The sequence below is a fragment of the Pseudorca crassidens genome, chromosome 13, assembly GCF_039906515.1.
Source record: "Pseudorca crassidens isolate mPseCra1 chromosome 13, mPseCra1.hap1, whole genome shotgun sequence".
Taxonomy (NCBI): Eukaryota; Metazoa; Chordata; class Mammalia; order Artiodactyla; family Delphinidae; genus Pseudorca; species Pseudorca crassidens.
The window spans coordinates 21934834-21951097 of NC_090308.1; the positions used below are offsets into that span (position 1 = coordinate 21934834).

General features: G+C 36.8%; 1 protein-coding gene across 6 annotated transcripts in view; it reads right to left on the minus strand.

The window, feature by feature from the left end:
- Window positions 1-2392: 2392 nt before the first annotated feature.
- Window positions 2393-16264, minus strand: part of ADGRG6 (adhesion G protein-coupled receptor G6) — a 136962-nt gene continuing 123090 nt past the window's right edge. For 5 of the 6 annotated variants that reach the window (XM_067701914.1, XM_067701916.1, XM_067701917.1 and 2 more), the window contains 4 exons: window positions 11668-11769; window positions 10874-11026; window positions 7663-7708; window positions 5147-5284 (listed from right to left, as the gene is read on the minus strand). In XM_067701914.1, coding sequence (XP_067558015.1) covers window positions 7695-7708; window positions 10874-11026; window positions 11668-11769 — 269 coding nt within the window. In that variant the 3' untranslated portion in view covers window positions 5147-5284; window positions 7663-7694. Of the gene's footprint in view, window positions 5285-7662; window positions 7709-10873; window positions 11027-11667; window positions 11770-16264 lie in introns of all 6 variants that reach the window. The other variant, XM_067701919.1, reaches the window with a different exon arrangement.

The window sequence follows — 16264 nt, forward strand, 5'->3', positions numbered from 1 at the left end:
AGAGTTAACATCAAACTTGGTATCGTTTTGTTCTTATCTTACTTGCCTGCATCATATAAGGTGACATTTAGCAATGAGGGTAAAGTATCTTGAACTGCGTGATGCTAATATGTTTTTTCCCCTTTACTTTGTATTTCTAGTCCATATCCTTACAAACTCATGCAAATCCGAGGTACTCTGAGTTCTACTTTTCCCAAATATAAAATGCAAATGGACCAGGTAAACTCCATATAAATTCGATAAACACGAACAGAGCACCTGTTATGTAGCCAGCAGTATGCTATCACCTATGAAAATGATGAGAATAAACATAACCCAGTGCATCAGACCTTAATATTAATGTCATTCAGTAGAAGAGTCACACATACGAAAATTAAAAAACCAAAAATACAGTATAACGTGTCACGTTCAAGTGTGCTAGACATTGCAGGAACCATTTATTGCTCTTAACAGTATTATGGGAGACGATGTACTAGCTCTAATTTGGCAGTAATGATTACATTTCAGAGCTTTACAGATAAACTGATTTTTTTTTAGTTAAAATAGTTTCAAATGTGTCAGATCTGTCAGTTCAGGCCAGTGAACTCCTCGTAGGAAGGTTACAGGGTTGTCGTCACTTAATACCCTTGGTTGATTGATTGAACTTTAGGACGATGAAGGAGGAAAATCCTGTGGTGCTCTGGAGATCTTTCTTTTGTTCTTAGAGTACTTAAACACTTTATTTTGCTATTATTGTGTTATTTTCTCACACGGTGTGACTATATATATCAATATTAAATTGTATTTAATGTGAATATCAAATGTTCTATTCTCACTGATATCCTGAATTTATAAAAATCATTTAAATTAATTCATGATGAAAATAAGCCAACCAGAAGATGTAACTTAAAAGATTAAAAAGATTGTGGGGTAAGTGTGCAATCATTTGTCATCCAATTATTCTCAAATGTTTAAGATAAATCAATAAGGTTTGAGACTTTAGAATATTAAATGTTTGGTTATGAACTTGAAATAAACTAGTTTTTCAAAACACACCAAATAAAAAATTTTAATAAGATGATTTGGAGAATGTACTTGCAAAAGCTACTCTAAGGGCAAACGCCATTTACCAGCTTATTTGAATTAATTTAGCCAAGGATTTGCATTCCCCGTAAGGTTGTTTCAAATTTTAATTTTATTCATATCCCCATCCTGATACTACCGCCCTTACAATACCCAACTTGTGAAGTGAGCCTCTAATTATTTTAATTGATAAAAATCAGGAAATTCAACACTGCCTCACTATCAGCCCCTCTATACCTCCTTGCTCATCTCATAACCTGTCCCTCAAACTCAGAAGAAAGCTATGCCTCTTCTCTTTGCCAGGGCTAACCCTGTCCCTGTAATTCTCATCATCCTCACCCTTGCACCTTCACATTTATTCTTATTTTTTCTCTAGGGAAGCATAAAAAGAAAACGGTTAAGTATTCTTCCTCGATATGAAGAGGGAGGGAAGGAAGAGAGAAAGGGAAGAAGTGAAGAAAAGCAGGAAAGTTGGGGGGAGGTAGACAGAGAAGGGGAGGGAGGGGGACAGAAAGAGGGAGAGAGATTTAGTGCTTCTATACAAGAAAAATAGATTGTTACTCGACTGGAAACACGGGCATTCTTCCAAAACACGGTATTTACAAAGCCCAATTCCTTCAGATTTCAAACTACTACAAACACAGGTCAGCCTGCAAATCAAATAAGTGTTTCCCACCTACTTCTCACTGCTGCTCCCTCAGCTTTAACCTGCTGTATGTAACTGCAAATGAAGCTTCAGCAAATGTTTGCCTGTTTTCCTAACACGGCTTGGCCAGGAGTTGTGAATGTTGGCTCAGAAGACCTGAGTGAGCAGTGACCAGCCAACAAGCCTCACAGCTTAGCACTGGGTAGGGCCGTGAGCCAGAGTGGGCCTTGGCTCTCTGCAGAAGAGAGTTATCCTAACTAATCACAGCAAAAGGAAGGGAGGAGGTTCTGTTCTACTCATGCAAGTCAAGTTGGCTAAATTCTGTCATTTTCTAAGCCTCCTATAAATGTGAAAAAAAATATCCCATGACCTAACTTCTATGTAGTATTATTGATTTGTTTCCCTTTCAAGATGCTGAAGACTTCCCAAAAAGGAAACCTACATTGCTTTTAATTTGCCACAGAGCTTGGCTTTGCATCAGTCATCTTAAGAAAATCTAAGAACTTCAAAATGCATTAATCCCCAGTGAACTGAATCTTTCTAAAATATTCATTTTTAGTGTTTTGGCAAAGTAGCCCCATGTCACTAGCTTAATTGCTGCCAGGTTATTTTCCAGTTGTCAAATAATCTTTTCCTATTTAAGAGTCAGAAATAAAAACGTTCACTCATAAAGGAATTGAATAATTTGGATCACAAACAACATAAGTATTTATTTGAAAAACATTTTCTATTTGAGTAAAATGGCAAATCAGGTATAGTAGCTTCTTACTACTAATTCTAATTTGCACTCACAGTCACTTTTTATTCATCAGATTCAGAGATACTGCTACAGAAAACTATTTCACAAAGTATTTAGAAAAAAATATATACAGTCTCTCTGATAAAAAGTTAATTAAAAGAACAAAGCCAGGCAATATAAATGTAAGATATAAAACAAGCTCACATTTATAAACACAAATAAATAAATATATACAAAAGAGTCTACGTCAACATTGAACAAATAAAAGCTTTACAATGCAAGTCATCGTGACAGCAATGGAAAATATCTCAAGATCTTAGACTGACTCTAACATAATGTTAAAAAAAAAGAAAATAAAAACAACCAAAAATACCCCAGAGAGTCTAAATTGATATTATTCTCAAAGTTAAGCTAAACTAAATTTTGGCTCCACAGCTAGATTCCTGTGTTTCTGCTCTCATGCGGGGCTAGATGAAAGTGAGCACTACATGCGCAGAACTGAGGGTAGAATTTGACTCAGTCTTTTAAATCCACTTGCAAATGTTTCTATTCAGCTGTTTATCCATTGTTTCTTTCCTTACCTGATTACTGGAAATTTATAAAGTGGAGCTGATATTGTTGTCAAATTTGAAAAAAAAAAAAAAGTTTTCCCAGATCTGGATGAATACAAGTAGAAATCAAAGCTATTTTTAAAGCTATCTCTTAATTACTTTTAACTGAATAAGCACTTTGGGTAGAAATCTCACAGTCGAAAGCTAATTAAATTCTACCATCTCTAAGGCTTGGGGGAAAGTATATGAAGATTCAGTGACTATTTAAGGTTAATTTTCACCTAGATGTAACCTCTGCCCAAATAAGCAGCCTGTTAATATAGATGCCTAGAGAAAAGGACATGGCTCTACTGCAGGGTCTTGGTGACCTTAGATTTACTATCCTTTCCTACTACCTACACCCCTCCCCTGTGAAGGCCAAGCTGGGCAATGCTCCTGTCTTCCAGAACAGTGTTCCAGGATGCTACAAAATGGAACAGTATGAAAACCCATTATCACCCATTTAAGTCTGGCCAAAAGCTTCAGGATTGAAGATCAGCAAAAGCTGAGAGGCCCCTTGTTTGCTGCATAGCCTGAAAGCTTTCCTATGTTTCAGACTGAGAGCTACCTGCTTCCTGCACAGAGAGAAAGGTCCCCAGGTGCTCAGTCTGGTTTCTGCCTTTAAGCAGTTTGGTTCTGCCAGAATGTCTCATCTTCTCATCGCTTAGGCTGCCACCTCCCAGAACCTGAAACATCTCAGATAAACCTAGAGCAAATGTAAAGGTACAGCATGTACTGAGACCGATTTCTAAGAAACTGGATATGAGTCCATCATTTAAGAACAATTAAAATGTGGTCTCTTACACATTCACTAGCAAACATATTCCTCAGGACAGTTTGATAGTTAGGTTAAGCTGCTTAATATTATGCATGGCTTATATGCAGAGACCTAATCCATAAATAACACCCCATCTGTCTTGCCAGACCTCCTCTGGCTCTTATAATCAGAGGACTTATGTACAAATAGTTTGCAGACTGGCAAACGTAGACCCACACAATTATAAATTATTTTGATTATGATAAGTCACCCACGTAAGTCTCAGTTTATATTCTTTGGAACAAAACTCTGGAAAGAGGAAGTAAGAGGCTTTTCATTTGTGCAAATGGAAATGTCTTAAAAAGTCTCTGGAGCAAAGACAAGACCATAGAGTCTCAATGGTTGTTTTTCCCAAAAGGGAGAGACTACTGTACACGGCCCTCCCATGAGCCCGCAGCTCAATGTACAGTAGAGCAGCAAAAGCAGAGGTGTAAGAGGGTCATTCTTCAGCTCCTGGGAGCTCCACTCTAATGGAACATCAACACTAAACTTGATTCAAATGTATAGGACTAAATTATAATTAATGATGATGCTTAAGCCTTGTGTCTTGAATAGGATAAGTGAAATAACATGGCCTCTTATTAACTAGGTCAAAATTTGGGGAATTCTTTCTTTCTTAAGCATGTTGTGGTCTTCAGGGTTAAACATCTGAGATAAGGAGAAAAAATTCCTTTCTAAACTTTGAGTCAGACATTAAATACTCTTTTGTATCTGTGGTTGAAATTTCATTTAAAAAGAGGAAATGCTAATGCATTCATAGAAACCAGCACTGAGATGGGACCTGCGGGCATCTGAGATAGTTATAAATATTAGTATGCTTTTGATTGCAGAGAAAGATGATGGAGCAGGTGGCCATATCCAAATCTAATTATTATGTGGGGTGTGAATGAGCTCTAAACTAGGGCTTGTCCCAAGCTCGGCCTGTCCCTTGCCCTCTAATTTTACTATTCCACCCCACAGCCCAAGTTCTGATTGATCCATTCAATCATATAGTTAAAAAAATCCTATCCCTGTGGCTACTGAGTGCTGCTCTTAGTACTGAAGTTGAGTGATGGTGGAAACTCCCCCATGGAAGAAATACACTGAAAAGACAGATTTTGAATTTCACAAAAGCCTTCTTCACAAAACACATTCTTCATATATATGCAGTTACCTAGGTAATACCACGTTTACATCTGCTAGTCAGAGTTTTCACAGCTTGCACATCTTCACGTTGCTGCAGACTGATGTCTCTTCCTTATATTAAAGATATTAAAACTTTGTGCTGTGGCTGAAGGTGTCTGACATGATAATATTTTTATAGAAATTATCTGAATGAGCATTGCAATAACCCTTGACCTTATCAATGACCTGATGGACAGGGATGATTGATGTTTGTTCTCCATCAGCATGGGTCAGTTTTGATGAGGACTTGTCCATGGGAGCATTGTCTGCAAGAAATGATACAAGAAATTAGGCTACAAAATGAGCTGGTGACATGCCTAAGGGCTAACGTTCTGGACGCTCTTTTGCACATTAAAGAAGATCACAAAGGAAATGAAGCTCTGGTTCTTTCTTAGTTTAGGTAATAGGCAGCACTAAAATGTCATGTTTTTCATCTTCAAAGCGCATCCTTGCATATGAAAGAATGTTAATGTGCCATCTAGTAATTTGTGTTGGGAGTTGTTTTAAGAAATATTCTTGTAAGTGGTATTTTTCAAAGAGCCAGTGAATAGAATAATCAGAAAATTACTGCAAAAATATATGTGGCAAATCAATCAAACAAGGTAGTAACAGATTATATAACAAATGAATTAAAAGGTGCTGAAATATCTGTGGAAGAAATGATATGATGTCTATGATATGTTTTCAAAATAATACATGGAGGGGAAAATGTGTAGGTGGCTATGAGTTGATATGAACAAGGAGATTCATTATATTATCCTCTCTATTTTTCATATGTTTGACACTTTTCATAATACAATTTTTAATAAAATATAATTTAAAGAATTTTGGAAAAGACAAGTGAATAAAAAAAAATAAAGGCTATTTTGAACACATTTTCTCATGGAAAAAACCTGTGAAATGATTGCAATATAGAAAAAAGGTATCTTTTATTAATTATTTTTAAATTATAAAAATCAAAATTATCTTTATCAGAAATATTTTAAGTATATATTTTCTTTAACTATGCTACAGTCTCAGAATGATGTTATTGCTGGCAGCACTAATATCAGAGCAATTGATAGCAATAAAGGACTGCTAAATGTATTTCTGTTCTGAATTTTCCAATATCACATATTTAAATATTATTTTCCTAGACCCAAAGCTTTCTAAAAGTGATACAGCTAGTGCCCTGAAACTCAGCTAAGCACTATTATCTACAAATACATACGGCTGTCTTCATGTATCTTGTAGGTATCTGCTTTCCACATTTTGGAGAAAAATGCTGTCTTAAAATTAACTACAGAGATTTCACATCAATGAAAGAGCAAATGACCTTCTACAAAGTCCTCAGTTCCCTACAGTTGTATCTTTTCTATTCACTGTGGAAGAGGCAAAAACTCTATCATGAAAACCTGCTTCTAGGAATCATGGCTGAAAAATTGGAATGTTCACTCTAGGTGTTTTATATTTTGAGTAAGTTTGACCCAGTAAGTGACATAACATTAAAAATCCTCAATAATTGGTAAAAGCCATCATCATTTTATCTGTTGTCTTTGGAAACGGCTCAGATTGTTCAAGTGTGGTCTTGGTGTTGGAGCAGACACTAAATAAAATGAAGGCTAAAATAGAAAATGGAGTGTCTATCCCACTAAAGGAAGCAAGAGAGAACAGATGGCCTTTGCGAAGAGTGGGCAGACCGAAGCACGGTGGAATGATCATGTCCCAGGATTGGTGAGAAAAAAGCTCAGGGAGGCATTTTATAAGGCCCCCTCCCCATTCGGCTCTCAGCAAGCTGATTGATTCTGTGCTTTCCTTCAGTTCATACGTTCACTAGCCATTGGTTTTCTGTTGGGAATTTTTCTATTGACTTAAATCTCAATAATGAACAATTTGTACTTGATGTTTTTAGAAAGCCACACATCCTCAAAGAAACTTCAAGGATACAATCACTCTGCTTCGCTGACAACTTCCAGGGTCACATTCTTTTTAGAGATTTTGACCAGCTCCATTCCAAATACGTGACCCAATTTTCTGGGCCTTCACCATCTAAGTAGGTAAAATTCTGAGCAAGGTTTGTATTTCAACATATATGCTATTCCCAGTCCTCTGGGTAGCTATTATATGGTGGATAATATAGATTTTGATTATGGCTGCAAGTTTGAAAACCAGGGGCTAGGGAAATGAACTATTATTTCACCTATGCTTAAATTTCAAGTAGACAAAAGTCCTCAAAAAGCAGGCTTGGAATCGACAATTTCTCTTTTATGACTTCTGTGAATGTACTGTGACATATCCAGTAATTCATAAGAGCAGCGAAAAAGTAAAGAATTTCACTCTGTTCTATAACAAACCTCTCAAGTACTGCTTTTTTTTTTTCATTATTTTACCTGGTAATGTGACCCACTAACTCCAGAGCATGGTACATTTCCTAGAAGGAGCGGCTTGCAGACACCCCCATGCAGAGAAGAGCCAGCACAGCACAGGACCATTTGAAATTTCAGAAACTCCAGCTCAGTGCAGGAATTTCCTTGTGCTAGCTGAGAAGTATTGTAAAGAACAAGCAACTTTGCTGGTGCGGCAAGAGTCTTAGTTTAATCCATGCAAGTATTCTCTTACTACCTTGCAAAAAATTCATGCATTCAAAGAAGTAATAAAAGTTTACCTGAATGATCCACTTTTGTTGAAGGAATGCTCTTAGAAGACATTATCTACACCATAAACATATGAATCAATGCCAAGAAATAAACCATCTAGATATCCATGATGCTATGCAGTGACTTTTTGCACACCCTGAGTGACCCAAGAACGTCAGCAGTTTCACTGAGAACTGGCTAGCTCGCAGAAGACCGTTTGTACGTCAGCTGATCGGAAACTAGAATTTATTATACCGTGGAAGTAACGTCATACAGCTGACTACATCCTTATACTTGTTGACAAAAACCCATTTAACCCCAAGGATTTTAAAAGAAACAGAAAAACATTAATGAATTCTTAAAAAAAAAAAATACACAAGATTTTGAAATAGTTAAGTTTTCCTTAGGTACCCCCATTTCTGCAATTCATTTTATCTTCTAGTCAGTTTTCCCCATGATGCTTACTATTTCCAAATATTTTAATACTTCCAAAATGTCCTCTGTTCCAAATTATGTACTTTGTTATCTTCTTTTGCCTTTTAATAGTGGTTCTTTAGGTCAACTATTAGCTGTGTTAAGAGGAAAACAATTCAATTGGTCTAATTCCTATTCATTCACAACTGACTTACAATGCATTAAGTATTTGCATTTTAGAAGGGGAAACAAAATGAGTACTGATTTTAAGGCTGATTAAATAAAGTAAAAAGTTCACTTATTATAAGTACAGTTGAGCCTTGAACAATGGCAAGGGTTAAGGGCACTGACCCTCCTGCACAGTTGAAAATCTGAGTATAATTTACAGTTGACCCTCTGTGTCTGAGGTTCCTCTGTAGCTGCAGTTCTGTATCCATGTATTCAGCCAACTGCAGATCATGTACTACTATTTGTTGTTTTTACTACTGAAAAAAGTCTGTGTTTAAGTGGACCTGTACAGTTCAAACCTGTGTTGTTCAAGAGTCAACTGTACAAGATGTTTTGTGCCAGGGAACTACCAATTAGGTAGAATTATCTATCTCAGACTATATACCTGTTATTAATTTTCTTACACAGGTGTTTCGAGCAGGAGTGCACAGACCTCTTAATTTTAGGCAAAACTGTTTGTGTGCAGGACTCAAAGCCTGCACTCAAAGGCTGGAAGAGAGTCCACAGCTTTTATTCAATTCCCCAAAATGTCCCTGACTCCAAGAAACTTTAAAAACTGCTGTACTAAGCTGCTCCAAGTTTTCAGATCTTTCTTTACTTAACCTTGGAATTAAAAACCTCAGTAAACATTCATACTTTTTTTCCACAGTGCTATCTTGAATCCCAGGCAGTGGGGACCCTAGTGGCACAAGCAAGGACATGTGGAAGGATTCAAATGTACATACGGGTCATTTGAAATTCAAATGTTTGCAATGTGAACATTTATAGACACATTGCACAATTCACTCTCTGCCTGCAAAAAGCTAAATATGAATCTTTTTGGTGTCATTCGCCTTTGCCTACATTAATTAGCTAAACAAATACAAAATTTATTTCCATTATCCTTTTAGAATCATCTTTAATTAGGAAAGTACTGGATGCTGAGTGTTGAGAGCTGATTGCTCGAGGTTTAATTAGTATTTAAAAGTAGCATTTCTGCTATTTTCAATTGAAATTATTAAAGGATTACACCTTTTCACACTGCTCACTGGCTATCAAGGACTGCAAAATAGTCTTCACAGGCTTATGTCATTTTATTTCACTTCACTTTGTTGTCCTTCATAGATTACAGTTGTTTTTTTTTTGCTTCCTTCTTTCATAAAGTATTTTTTTAACATCTGTATTGGAGTATAATTGCTTTACAATGTTGTGTTAGTTTCTGCTGTATAACAAAGTGAATCCGCTATGCATATACATATATTCCCCATATCTCCTCCCTTTTGCGTCTCCCTCCCACCCTCCCTATCCCACCCCTCTAGGTGGTCACAAAGCACTGAGCTGATCTCCCTGTGCTATGCGGCTGCTTCCCACTAGCTATCTATTTTACATTTGATAGTGTATATATGTCAATGCTACTCTCTCACTTGTCCCAGCTTACCCTTCCCCCTCCCCGTGTCCTTGAGTCCATTCTCTACGTCTGCGTCTTTATTCCTGTCCTGCCCCTAGGTTCATCAGAATCTTTTTTTTCTTTTTTTAGATTCCATATATATGTGTTAGCATACGGTATCTGTTTTTCTCTTTCTGACTTAATCTCTCTGTATGACAGACTCTAGGTCAATCCACCTCACTACAAATAATTCAATTTCATTTTTTTTATGGCTGAGTAATATTATATTGTATATATGTGCCACATCTTCTTTATATTTTTTATAAATTATAGTTTTTATAAATTGAAGTTTTGTGGCAACCCTGTGTGGTCAGATGACAGGATAAGCATTTTTTTTTAGCAATGAAGTACTTTTTAAAATTAAGGTGTGTACATTTTTTGACATAATTGTATTGTACACTTAATAGACTGCAGTATAGTGTAAACATAATTTTTATAGGCACTGGGAAACCAAAAACTTTGTGTGACTCTATTGCAATACTCGCTTTATTATAGTGGTCTGAAACCAAATTCACAGTATGTCCAAGGTCTGCCTGTATTTGCACACTGTCTTCAGGATTGTTCCTATACATGCTCAGTGTCAGAAAGTGTGATCATTGTAAATATCATGAAGATTCAGTAGATGAACAAAGACACGGTGTTTCTCACCATCCTGTATCACCTTCCAAGTATGATGCTCCCTATTTCATACTTAGTCAGTGATTTGAAGAGCAATTGCCAATAACTCTTCCAATGGTTAAGGACTTAGGTATTTTTTTCTCTTTTGACTGAGGAATAATTGACATATATCATTATATTAGTTTTAGGTGTACAACATTATGATTTTATATTTGTATATATTTCAAAGGACTTAAGTCTTAACTGTAACATGTAAGCTGGATGGTATTTCTTTCTGTTCCCCTGCCAACTTGCCAAGTAACTTTCCTACTATGCTGAAATAATCTACAACTCAATTTCTGTACTTTTTAAATAAAAACACATAACTTTTTAAAACAAGAGACCATACCTTTTAAGGAAAATTAAGTTTTAAAGCAAATGAAGTTACAAAAATATTCAGAGTTAATGATATTCTGGTAATATAGATTCAATTTTGGTTGTAATATTTTTAAAAAAGACAAAATATTCACAAAGATGTCCCAGAGAACATCTTTACCATGGCCAGAGTGACTCACCGGTGTGGCTATTCCTTTTGAAGTAGGTGGTAGAGCTGTATTTAGACTTGGATGTAAGGTAGGTTGAGTTAGAGCCAATGGAGCTTGAGGACAAAGATTTTCCTAGATTATCAGAACTTTTCTTGATGATATTGGTAGCTGTCTTACTCCAGTCTGAAAGAAATGACATCTCTCCATGAGTCTGCTTTGGGGGGAATATACTCTGCCCTGAAGAATCATCACCACATTATTTAAGTAACTGATCCAGAGCATTAGATGTTCTGACACGCTGGCAGTGACTCACACGAGAGACTGACATGTCAACAATAACATCCTGAAGAAAGATAAAAGTTTCTTACTTTGACCCTATGTTTAAAATTATACTTTAATATATTAAGGGTGAGAAGTAACCACTGGTGGTTAAAAAAAAAAGTAATATTCTTCTTCCGGGATTTTTTTATATTGAGAAAGATCTCTTTGCCTAATAATGTAATTAAAGACTTCAAAAATATGGAAAGGTATGTATGGTATAGTGGATATATGAGTTGTTAAATTAGACATGAAACCTTGGGCAACTCACTTAACCTGTCTGGAATTCATGCTCCTCCTTTGTAAAATAGGAAGGTCAGGCCTAGCGTCCTCAGATCTCTTGCAGTCCTAATAATCTAAGACTACAACTAAGCATCTCTATATACACTGCCTTTACAGCTTGCTACCACTGGGACTGGGTTGCTCAGACCACAGAAAATCAAAATGACAAAGGTTTCTAACTACTCTCCGATGTAAGAAAAACGATCACCAACATGCTCCTTTACCTGAGTTGTCTGCTAATCGAAATCGACCACAGCAGAGGTGCCGTCTCCACTGCTTCTGAACGTTCTCCTTCATAGCACAGTGGAAGATAAATATAAATAAGCCTGGGATGAAAGAAAATATAAACAATTAGGCCAAAGGACACATTTTTAAAGGTAAACCTTACACAACATATGGATTTATTTTAATTTAAATTTTTTTACATCCAAATCACTAAGAAACAGATCCTAAGGAATCTTTAGGTATGCAGTAGATGTTTTAATCCTTTAGAACAAACATGGAGGATCAGATAAAACTAGAACGATTACATGGATCTAATTCTGTCTTTGTTTTGTTTGGTATTCGTTATGACTTAACCTAAAGACTAAGCTGAAATAGGCAATATTCAATGTAAGAGGCATTTATATTTCCCTTATATCTGTTTCAAAATTATGTGAAAACATTTCACAAAATTTAGAAAAAAAGAGAAAACTGAAAACATCCATGAGCTCATCATCTATTTCAACTTGTATATTCTAAGCTATTTTATGTAAGCATATTATTGTAAGTTTGGGCAATAGAAAAGTGGTATTTTTACAAGTCAAAAATGGGCCCAAATCAGCAAATGCATGTGGCTCCACCTGGCCTGCTTTAGTTTCTCAATACTTTAATGCAGAAATATTTCTGTATTGTCAAGTGGTCTTCATATTTAGTCACTCCCTGCATCTATCAAAAACTAATTGTGTCATTCGTGCTTTGGGAGCCAACCCCTTTTAACTTTTCAAGGAATTTGCTTCTGCCTTTTTATTCTCCCTTTGCTGCCTCAATTTCTCCCTCTATTCCTCCATACTTGGGTTATTCTCATTACTTACAAGCATATTCTAGTAACTCTCTTTTAAGTAATCGAACAAATAATTTCTCCTTTGAGCCCCAATCTTCTTCCAGCTTCCACTTCTTCATTCCCTTTCTCAGTACAACGTGAAATGGTTAACTTTCGCCATCTCTACCTTTTCTCATTTCTTTTCTTCTCAACCTGCTTCAAATAGGTTACTATCCACAGCTACAAGGCCACTACAACTGCTCTTGTGAAGGTCACAGGGACTTCCCTATTGCTAACTCAGTTTTCATTCCTGTTTTACTAGATCTCTGAACAGTATTCAACACAATTGACCATTCTCTCATTTTTGAAATACATCCTTGGTACCACTTTCTCCTAGGCGTCTTCTTAATTTGCTTCCTGGTATCTGTAGCACATCCCTCGGCTTTACTTTTAAAGGCTGACACATCCATGACTCAGCCCTGGATTTCCATCTTTTCTACGGCTACACTGTCCCAGTAGGTACTAATCATGCTGTGTAAGTACCATACACTACTTTTTATATGTGCCCCCATTGCCTTCTCTCCCCACCACCACCACCAGGATTCCAACCCACACTGCTTGCAGGACATCTTCATTTGGCTGTATCTCCACTTTGTTGCATCTCACACCCCTGATATTCTAAACAGGAGTCTTCTTCATCATTACCCTCCAAGAAACACATCAAACTCATTTCTGCTCAATAATTTGAAGGCTCTTCCTTTAAAGCTTTCCCTAACAGGTTCTTGCCTGTCATTCAGGCCTCAGATCAATTGTTAACTCCTCAAAAAGGCCATCATCAACTTTTTATTTTTTATGTTTTAGATCACACCCTTGCACACACCTATTTTCGCTATAGCACAGATCATTACCTGATATTCTTGTATTCCTAATTTATTCATTTATTTCTTTGCTTAACTGTCTCTTGCTAGTAAATAATAAGCTCCAAGAGCACAGGGATGTTTGTCTATCCAGTGTTGTACTAGCCATTCCCAGAATGATGCCAGGAACTAAGCGGGAACTCCATAAATGTTTGTTGAATGAATGAATAGTAACCATGATTAATCGCTCATCTATTCTACATGAGTTAATTGAATACTTACATGTACATCTGAATGCCTTAAATGTATTTAGGGGTAGGGGCTTACACTTACTTAGAAGGTGCTCTATAAATTCCTAATGAAGTTACTGGTTGAAAATCATTACATATGTTGACTCATAGAGGAATGCCATTATGAAAATACTAAATTTTGGTCACTGCTTTCGAATAGACAACTAGCCTATTAAAACATTCCTGGGAGGGGTTTCCCTGGTGGCGCAGTGGCTGAGAGTCCGCCTGCTGATGCAGGGGACACAGGTTCATGCCCCGGTCTGGGAAGATCCCACATGCCGCGGAGCGGCTGGACCCGTGAGCCATGGCCGCTGAGCCTGTGCGTCCGGAGCGAGGCCCGTGTACCACACACACAAAAAAAAAAATTCCTGGGAAATTCAAACACATTTACCTCTGAGAAGTATAAATAAAGCATTCAATGACCTAAGTAGTATTAGTAATCAGTAATAGTACCATTTTATTTATTATTATTACTATATAATTTTATACATATTTATTTAAGTAAAACACTTATTTTATTATTATATTACTAATAATACTTTATTAGTAATAAAATAATTAGTGAAGAAAATATATCCTAGTGACCTAGTTATTTGTCTAAGATGATATCAGATAGGATAGGGGAGTTCTAATTTTAAAAGAAAGCTCTAATAAATATGAATCAAATTTCATTCATTCAGAAAATACACACCCACACACACCCCTCCTGAAAGTCCCTGTGCTGTGGACAAGGAGGGAAGCTGGGTTGGGGAGGGAGAGCTGGAGACAAGAAATCGACTTGCAGCCTGGCCTGGAGCTCGGACGTGACAGGTCTCAGAGTGGGAGAAAGACTTTGCTCCACACTCAAAACCCCTCAGAATCAGGACCTGCAGGTGGATCTACCTTCCCAGGTACAGGATAGACACTGGGTTCGGACCCCATCTTCACACTCTGACTAAATCTGATTGCCTTTCAAAGCCTTCCTCACGGACAAACCCCCAAGTCCCTAACTTGCTTGCTAACACAGAAAATCCCTTTAATAAGCACACATGTTCTGTAACACGGGTAGTGTGAATACCCAAAGAATATATAAAATGTGGATGGGTTTCCCTTTGAGAATCTTTCAAGTCTTTAAGAGGTGGTGGCAGTTTCAGAGTAAAGAGAGCAGAAGGCATGGAAGCTTGAGGTGATGTCATCATAGGTTACAGATGAAGGAGTCTGTGGTTGGAGAAGGAATCCTTTGCCTTGGCTTGACTCTATTTTTGTGAATTGGGACAGAATTTGCAGAATTAGTTGTTGGAGGTATTTTTGTCCTACAGCTGAAAATATAGCTAACCACGTGTTTCTTAAACAATTGTTTAACAAACTTACGTATCAGAGCTGTAAAAGATTATAAACTCCAATTAAGGACTTTGGTTCTAAGGCATCAATCCTGGCATTACTCGCTCTCAGGTTCCACACTGAGCAAATGATTTTCTTTTAGCTGATGCAGAAGTTGAAAATTTCTAGATGTTGTTTCCCTTAACACTCAGAAGTTTTTATAAATGTCATATATACCGGAGGAAAAACTTCAGAGCATATGTCTGGTGTTTTGAGGACACTGGAAGAGACCTAGTTCTTGGATTTGCTCCTTTGGCCTTGCTGGGATATTAAGATGTGAATTATTTTGAGGCTCTGATGCTGACCACAGTCACATGGGAGTAGGTTAAAGCCAAGAAAAACTGACTTAATAAAACAATTTTTTAGATTGTGCAGTGCTGCTCTGTATCATAATTACATAGCATTAGATGACACTGCCTACTTTTAAGCAACCTGTAAATATACAGGCATCCACTAAGTTTAAGAGACACGTATATAAATCAGATTTAAAATCTGATACATCTCCTCTAAAATTATTTGATCGAAGTCATTTACATGCTCTATCTCCCACTATGAGTTGTGATGCTATGGGACAAAAGCAGATAATAGGCGTGAGAAATTAGAATTCTCTGGAATAAATATATTTTAAAATTCCAAGGTATTATGCAGATTCTTTAGCCGTGAGGTATGTTTCCATTTTAAATTAGAATAGGATTCTCATAATAGGTTATTTTACTATTTGTAGTAACTAGCCCTTTTCACATGAATTTAAATCAGTCTGGCAATAAATATTATCCCAAGATTATTTTAGGACAAAATATCCCTCTTAGAGTTCAGCTGTGGGAAACGTGGAAGGTATCCACATCTGGAAGAGCACACATGCCGTATGGAAAGAAATTCTGAACACTGCAAGAAGGAGGAGTAGAAAATGCAGCAGGAGAGCCAAGGGCACTTGGAGGCCAAAGTGAAAAAACAGAGGGCTAGTTCCTCTTCAGTCTTGAGGGTTTTTTTTTTTCCATCTACTTACAGATTTTGGTGCCAGAGCAGCACTTAAAATCACAAAACTTTAAAGAGTTTTACATTGGCATCCAAGGGAATCTGTTTGATTCTAATCCCCAGCTCTGCTCTCTTTCAATGCTCATTTCAGTCAAATGTTTCCCCTTTGAGAATCTTTATATAAACCCACGCACCTCAAAGAGGCTCTTCATACCACCTGGAAAAATATGCTCTTCTAGTTTTCTGGAAAGCTGTGACCAGGGACCAGAATAATTGGTTTTTACTCCTCATAGCGCCTACAGCTTTATTTAACTGACCA